This window comes from Pollicipes pollicipes, unplaced genomic scaffold (assembly GCF_011947565.3).
Source record: "Pollicipes pollicipes isolate AB1234 unplaced genomic scaffold, Ppol_2.1 Scaffold_4002;HRSCAF=4701_pilon_pilon_pilon, whole genome shotgun sequence".
NCBI classification, from domain to species: Eukaryota; Metazoa; Arthropoda; class Thecostraca; order Pollicipedomorpha; family Pollicipedidae; genus Pollicipes; species Pollicipes pollicipes.
In genome coordinates this window covers 32264995-32273556 of record NW_023596420.1, presented here as the reverse complement: position 1 = coordinate 32273556, position 8562 = coordinate 32264995, and the positions used below count along the sequence as shown (strand labels likewise).

General features: G+C 51.0%; 1 protein-coding gene across 1 annotated transcript; it reads right to left on the bottom strand.

Annotated features, from left to right (window-relative positions):
• Positions 1-4991: 4991 nt before the first annotated feature.
• On the bottom strand, positions 4992-7225 carry LOC119093895 (uncharacterized). The gene is made up of 3 exons (XM_037216905.1): positions 7126-7225; positions 5777-5979; positions 4992-5367 (listed from the first exon to the last, which is right to left on the bottom strand). Exons 1-3 carry the CDS (start codon positions 7171-7173, stop codon positions 5262-5264), a joined length of 357 nt encoding a protein of 118 aa, XP_037072800.1. The 5' UTR covers positions 7174-7225; the 3' UTR covers positions 4992-5261.
• Positions 7226-8562: the final 1337 nt, after the last annotated feature.

Below are 8562 nucleotides of genomic sequence, written 5' to 3'. Positions count from 1 at the left end.
ACCAGTTGACGGCCGTCATATCTAGAAGATGTGGGCGCATCGACAATTCTGTGTTTCTTGACTTTGATCGCCGCATGACTTATGGAATGACCTAATTTAAATGGCGTTATTATTAAGTCATGAATGGCAAGGTGACTTACTCTCTTTACTCTCCCCGAAATACTCTCCCTGATGTACCTTTCACCATTCTCGTGACTGTGTAGCTCAGAAACTAGAGGGGTTTGGATCTTAAAAGGGCAGGGTTGTGAACCGAAATGTTTTCAAGATGGCTATTTCAGTTCAAACTCCCATATAAATGTGGAACTCTCCCTTTCAATATCTTAAAATGTGAAACATTCCATTTAAATAGAATACTGCCTTTTTGTACTTTGTTTTCTCCCCTTTGACGTACTACCGTGGATCTTTTCAAGGCGCACTTCGTCTTTGGGAATGGGAGTACCACATGGTCCATAGCGACGCACCGGCTCAAACTTCAACAGATGCGCTTCTCGGTAACAGGCCTTTGCCGCTGCGGGGCTAATCACAAACGTTCTTTTGTTCACACCAGTGGACGCGCGCGGGACGGTTTTCATAGCAACCGTGGTCACGACTCCAGGGAAGAAGCGTAAGGCTGCTACTATGCGTTGCCAGCGCAATCTGGACTCGAAAATAATTACAACTGACGTCCTACTAAGTCTTGACGGTGCTACACTGGCACTTGTGCTATTCTTATACGTAACTGGTCCTGGGGTTTCACTAGAGTATGTTCTTGAAATATGTTCCAAAGGTGGGAGACTCCCGCTACGCTGTAGTTGACATGTCTTGTGATATGCAATATGATTGGCCAATCCATGTGATGTGCTCAATAACGCATGACCTTCGGTACACGGGTGCGCATGTGTATACGAAGGCAGTGCCATGCTCTTGTCTCAGTCACATTCTTATGGTCGCTTTTGTTCACGGCCCCCGCCTGCCAGATGCCAAGCTACATGTCTTTATGTCCACCGCGCGGAGGACCTTTCGCAGAAATGCGCCAGCCCATTTAAAGCCAGCGGCAGGCCGGCGACGGGGCGTGAATTTCGCGTTGGTGAAATCCGCGAGTTTACAGCGTTGTACTCTTGTAGCGTTTTGCGAATTTGTCACGTTTTAGGCCGTTGCGACGGAGATCTTATAAAACAAGCAAATATTGTAGGTGGATATTGGCCTCAGTAAATTTGACCCTACGCGCGTGTCCTTTTTACATATTCATGACACTCAGTTTAGGCGACAACGTGTCGCATTCGTATCGGACAAAAAAAAAACGTGACATTGTGAGCTTACCGATCGAGGGTTGGTTTTGCTACGTGTCGGACAGTGCTGGGATGCATGAGTGGTTTGTAGATAGTCCACGTAACTACTCATGCAGTTGGTTTCATGGGGCTATCTTCCCGGACTGTCGAGGACTGGCACACCATCACCAAAAAGGTGTGATAACGCCTGATCCGTTGTTTTTGCGTGAGATCACGCGCGCACCGAACGCGTCGACCCACGCTTTCGCCGGTGCGATTGCTCCCTCCTTGCCCAGTCTGCACATGCTGATTTCGTTTCTTCGTGTTCTCTCCCCTCTGGACTGTCTGGACATGGACTGTCTACAAACCGACCCGTAGCAAAACCAAAGCCCCTCTATTTGACACGGCAGAAGCTCGGTTGTTAATAGCGATCTTGTCATTTTGGCAATTTTCTATATTTGTGTTTCCCATGTTTAACCAATGGAGCGCAGGCAAACGCGCCGCGCATGATGGGTCATGCTGACTGGTGTCATCTATTTTACCTGGACGCATTTAACTAGCGTACTTATGAGTTCAACGACCTTTCAAAGCTGAAAAGCGCACACGCTTCCACTTAAGGTTCACGAACCGTTACACCATCGGCGATTTTTGAAACGTGTACTGTCGTGGCGGGCTCCTTGTCTGATACAAAAATACATCGTTTTGGAATAAACACGCCTCACTGCGTGCATATGAAGTGAAAATGTTGAAATGAGAATGAAATGCCGTGAAAGGAAAATGCGCAAATGATCGAACCATGGTCTTGTAAAAACTGCGTATTGGAAACAATGGTCTATGCATAGATCGTCGACAGTGAGTGGAAGGCTGAAGTCTGTGTATGCCATGCGTCCTAATGTTTGTCAAACTGAGCCATGCAGGTGGGCTATAATAAAGAAGTCGGTACAGTTTACAAAACAATAGCTCAAAACCAAAAGCTGGAAAGTTATCCTTTTCAGTCAACGATGCATGAAATATGATAACAGATTTGCTGGCAAGCTGGCTCAAAAGCATTGATTTACTGGGCAGAAATATATATATATATATATATATATATATATATATATATATATATATATATACCGCTTACGCCGCGAACCTCCGCTGTGTGTCTGCAATGACAAAGTCCAGTAAAACTGTGTATAATAGGCCCTCGATTTTTGCACTGCTGTGACCACTAACGTATTAGGGACCTGGGCCTATTCTGCAAGCGGACGATGCGTGAATGTACGAACGCATCCCTAGAATACGCCGCAGCTTCCGCAGTTCGACGCTCTAGAATGCATTCGTTTCGTGTGAGAGCTGTCTTCCTTCCAAAACTTGAGACTTCTGGAGGCTCCTTTGTTCATCGGCGGCTAAATCATCCTCTTTCTCACTTTCTTGAACACATTTGGGTGATCACATGAATGACAATTTTTAAATATATCGACATATGCCACTTAAAAAACCGAATGCAAGTCTGATGCATTAGAACTTTTGCAATTGTTTCCAATAATGTCGACCACTACCGGTTGTCTGGGATTTACCTGGCATGCATATGGTGGCATAGTTCTCCAAAATTGTGTTGTTCGCTATCGTATCATTATATTTTGAACTCGCATTAAAGCGTCTGTGAAAAGCCCCCCAGTAACATGATGGTATACTGCCAACAAGGGCCCTGTACACTTTGCTCGATTACGCTAGAACCTGTAGCATTATCGCCAGCCAATGGCTTCTGAGGCTTCGATGGTTTCTGAAAATGTTTATCAGTACCGTTTTCTTAGATTTGCACGGTGTTGAAGGCAACGAAATGCGTCATACGTTAAAACAGTAATCCTGAGAAGAAACTACGCTTTAGCAATGGGTAGTGCGTCCCACGACGCGCAGTTTCAAGGCAATCTTTTAATGACACTGCTGAAGAGTGCGCGACATCGAAAATCACTGATCTAATTCGTGGTTTGTTGTTCGAAAATTTAAAATTTCTTGACCGACTTGAGCGTCTAGGTATGGCTGTACATGGGGCGGGTAGATCCCATTATTCGAAGCCGTTATGAAGCTCACGGTGAGGCCGTACCGGCAGCAGTCTGCAGGACGCCGAGCCAGCCACCTCCCAACAGGACAGACCGCCACCTTGGGCTGGGAGTCCACTCACCTGCGCCAGCGTCGCTGCCGGCGGTGCGGTGGGAGTCGGCCCTCGGCGCCCGCGCCGGGGAGGTGCCGGGCCGGCTGAGAGCTACACCAGGCACTGGCCGTCCTCCTGTCGGCCACGCGCCGACCGGGGCGCCGCGTCAGCGTCCCGGATCGGGTCACCGCGCCGCCCCGCCGCCGCCCGCGCGCCCACTCCGGCCACCGGAGCCGGCGGGTCACCCGAGGTCAGACGGAAGGCGGTTGGAAGGTGAAGTCAGTGCGGGAGGGATCTTTGTGCTGAACGCTGGGAGGAGAACTCAGCGCTCTATTGCGCAGGCGATGTCGTTAGAGGAGCACGGTCGGTGCAGGGACAGGGTCAGTAGAGGGCAGGTTCAGTAGAGGGCAGGGTCAGTAGAGGGACGGGTCAGTAGAGGGCAGGGTCAGTAGAGGGGCAGGCTCAGTGGAGATCCTCGAAATCCCGGGCACTTATCAAGCGGGCTTTGCCGGGGTCCGACTAAATGCTGATCTCCCTGGCCATACGACGGCTGCATACCTAAATGAAAGAACCAAAAAAGAAGAGTAAAATGACAACCGGAATCCGAAGCCCGGATGGCGCCGTCTTGCAGAAAGCGACGGTGCTGCCGTCTACCGAGCTCCTGCCGCAGCTGTGTCGTGGTCTGCAGGGTCGAGGAACTGGCGTTCTGTATAGCTTTCGAGCGCTGAGGTTAATGACCTCCGAAGCTCCCTGAAAACGGTTTGTTCGATCTTCAAGTGCTGCATAGCCTCCATCTTTTTATATCGGCCTTGCTGCCGATCACCACTACGTACCAAGCCGCTACGTACCGGAATAAATGTCCATCAAAAGTCACAGTCGTAAGGTATGTAGTCCGAGCCTGGCTCCTGGCCAAATATTTTATCAGCCCCTCTCGGAAATTGGCTAAGAGATTCCTGACTCACTCTAACCGATTGAATGACCTCAGATGTCGAATCCATCAGTGCACTCCCAAACATCTAACAGGAATGCGTGATTACCTTGTCTACTTTGGTCATGTAGGAAATTAACCTTCATAACGTACTCGGCGCTAGTTTTATAATCTCAGCTTGCCGAACAAAACATGCGTAGCACATTACGTAACACGTTATCCGTATTGCGTCGTGCAAATGCCTGTCTGATTTGAGAGACATGTGAAGAAAAGCTGACTCAAGACGCGCGTGTAGCCTGCACACGAACTTGACACCGTAAGACCGTGTGGGGAGGGGGTAGTGTGGGAGGGGAACGCTAGGGCGCCCTCTCACACCGTCAGCACGTAGGTGGCAGGGCGGAGATTTCCAGCCGGGGTGCGGCGCGAGCGGGGCCCACTCAGCAGAATTCCGCAGCGTCCCTTGCCAGTGGCGCAACCAGTGCGACATGTTCGGAGAAGCCGCGCCGGCTCCAGGAAGAGGCCGCGCCGTGGCAGGCCCCGAGAGGAAGCCGGGCCTCCGATGGGGCCTGCCTGGCAGTGGCATAGCGGTGTCGAATCGCGAGTGACGCTAGCGGGCAGGCCTGGTGATGTGACGTCAATGAAACTGGTAAACGCCGTTGATGGCGGATACATTGCCGAATTCCAAGGTACACATACAAATGTATTAACAAACATATCCACGATATATCAGGCCTCCAGCGTGCCAAATGTGAAGTCTTGCGATATATTGCATTGCGAAATAACGACCGCCAGCCGGTGACAGCTCGACTCTCCTGCAGGTTGATCATTGGCTCGAGAGAAAGTCCCAGTTGTGCCACGTTGCTCCATGCTGCATAACGCATGTGGCGGACTGCCAAACACCTGCGGTAAAGGCGGGGCCTCTGCGTACAGGAGGGCTTTGACGCAGAACTCAGAACGGCACCGGGAAAGGTTTCTCGGGCTGCTGAAGCAGCGGCTTGTCGGCGAAGTCCTCCGGCTCCCAGTCCTCCGGCAGGTTGATGACACACCCCGTGCAGCTGCCAAAAATGAGGGAGTGCTTCAGGGGGATTCAAGTGAATACAGACTGAAAAGCAAGCCGGCAGGGTACTCAGGCAGTACGGAGAAGAACGTAAACGAAGGAAACAAGAGAAAAAGAGTCGCGAAATCGAGTACTGGTGTCAAAGAGAGGTAGTAGCAGGAAGGTTACTGGTCTGTTGTACCGTGTGATTAAGAATAGCTTATATAGGAGCCGTGCCTCTCGCGTACATAAAGGACTAGCCGAACATCGCTAATCCTCAGCAAGCGAGAAAAATCTTAATCCTCTTATCTCTTAATTATTCTATCCTTGTCAGCTTCCTAGCGTTTTAGTCTTAGCCAGTCTGCCATCCCTAGTACTATCCACCGTGACCTTCCTGAGCTGAGTTTATGACTGCGCTGTGAACCTACTTGAGTTCAGTCATCTTGCCGATATTGACGATGTTCTCCATGCCGCGGCCTAGGAAGCTGGAGGCGGCGTGGATGCTGGGCATGATGGGCAGGTTGCGTGCGAAGGCGTAGCCCAGCACGGCCTTGGTCTCGCCCGACTCCATCAGACAGTACAGCGGGCCGTCCATGTCCTCCATCCGGAACTCGGACGGGGTCACACTCGCCTGAGGGGGTATAGGGCAGCGTCACCGATCTCGCCTTGAACTCGGACGGGGTCACATTCGCCTGAGGGGGCAGAGGGCAGCGTCACCGATCTCGCCTTTAACTCAGACGGGGGCACGTTCGCCTGAGGGGGCAGAGGGCAGCGTCACCGGTCTCGCCATGAACTCGGACGGGGTCACGTTCGCCTGAGGAGGCAGATGGCAGTGTCACCGGTCTCGCCATGAACTCGGACGGGGTCACGATCGCCTGAGGAGGCAGATGGCAGTGTCACCGACCTCGCCTTGAACTCGGACGGGGTCATGCTCGTCTGAGGGGGCAGAGGGCAGTGTCACCGATCTCGCCTTGGATTCGAGATTTCGTTACTCTCGCCCACGGGAGAGGAAGAGCAGAGGTTTGAGGTCTAGTGGCCAGACTCTTTCCATCGAACATACCTGGGACACTACAGGGAAGTCTCCCTTTAAAGCGAATGGCCAGGCTTTTGCATGCGAGTCGAGCTACAGACAGAATTGTCAATAAAATCGTGGTTGAAGTTCCAAAGAGCGTAAAATTCTGTCCAAAGCTTTTGTATGCTCAGAGCAAAGACTGAAAGCTGAAGTACTTGGCGATAAGTGCCGTCCAGTATTCAAATCTTTGTCTGTTCTTCGGATGTGAGACGACATTCTGATCGAGTGATACCGACACAAAATGCAGTAGGCAACACGCTCGACGAACTGCATATTTTCTGGAAGTACCGACAATGGACGAAGTTTCCCTGCTGTTTCGTACAAATCCAACACAAAACTACGGTCTGTGTCATGTTTGAGCCATGATCACTCTCTTCAACTTGTTATTTATGTACCACTTGCACTATGCTTGTATTTATAACATATATATGGGTTAAGTTGAGCCTAAATCGTGAGCATTTTGTGGTCTCATCACAAGGATATGGGGCCGCTTCCACAAATGGTAAGCGACCAACTAAAATTAGGGAAAAAGTAAATGCCGCGGCTATAAAGACACGTGATAAGCAGCGCGCCAAATAAATCATGCAGTTGTAGCTGCAGTCGTGGACGTCTGCCAACCCTTGCTGGCGCTGGCACACACCCGTCAGCCGGGCTCCGCCACGGAACGGCCGGGGAGGCCTCACACCCCCCAGCTACCACACCAACCTGCGCCAGCAGCAGCGTCGAGAGGAGGACGGAGACGATACCGATCATGGTGAGGCTGGCAGAGGACTGGCCGGACGTGACGGTTAGGCCACCTCCACACCCTCCCGCCGGGCGCGGCACAGGTGCCGGTAAACGGCGCTAACTGCGCATCGGCGGCTGATGACCGTGCTCTGGTGCCCACCTGTGGGTGATCAGGGAACATGACGAGGGGGAGGCGCCAAGTGTCGCGGAAGGCTCTGGGCGGGTGCCGTCCGGTCGCTGTCCGGTCGTCCGTCGCTGGCGCCGGCATGTGTACTGTCGTTACGGATAGCACATGCATGGCTGCGATGCTGCAAGTAGACGCGGATCAATGTGAATGCGATAAGTTGTGGGTTAGGGTAAGCCCATGTCACAGAATGTCGCGGGTGCCATGGAGGATATCGACGGCATGTACCGGCTCTTACTAACCCAGCGCACTGGAGTGGCCTGTCGTGCGGGCCCTACAGACCTTGCAGGCATGCCAGCTATTTCATTATGGCTAACCTAGTACTTTATAGGTTACTTTAATAAAGCCCAGCTATGAGTGCCGGTCATTCGTCTGCTACCTCAGACGGGTCAGTAGTGAGGTAACTCACCTTCGTATGTGAAAAGCATGGCTTCTTATTTGTGCCCCATGGTTAAAAGGGGTGTTCCACATTTGCATGGGGTTTTGGGCAGAAATGGTCATCTTGAAAACCATTCGGTGCAGTCTAGAGCCCAGCCCTTTTCAAGGCTTAAGCCCTTTTAGTTTCTGAGCTACGCGCCCGTGAAGCTGTACAAACTATTTCGGGGAGACTATTTGAAGGTCACTTAGGCCTCCATGACGCCACAATAGCGCGGCTAAAATCTTGTCATTCCATTGGCCATGCGGCGACCAAGACCAAGAAACAATAACTTGTAGAGTCGCTTATATCTGGCGTTCATGAGCACGGTTTCCAGATCAACCGGCTTTCAAGTGGCTCTCAATCAATGTTGTGCAAGGTACAATGTTGTAATCGAAGAATGGCGTATTGACTCTATGGTAGTACAGTGCTTGGCGTAAATGCACGGCACGGCGAGCATTAAAGGGGGATTAAGATGACCTCCTTACAGTAATTATATATGTGATATTCGTTAAGTAAGCTGCATTTTTGATGAATTTTTGGTTACGGACGTTACTCATGTATACGTGCATGCGTATGTGACGTGTCTGCTGGGAAAAAACCGTTCTCAGCGCTGGCTAGCATCTGGCGTCCACCTTGTATTGGATTTTTTTTACTCTTTGAGCAAAGTCGGTGACCAAAAATTCATCAAAAATGCAACTTACTTAACGAGTGTTGCGTATATAATTATTGCAAGGAGGTCATCTTGATCCCGTTTTAATGACGCATTGCGGAGCGTGTTACTTAACAGAGGAACGGTGTTGTTGAGGGCAGTCCC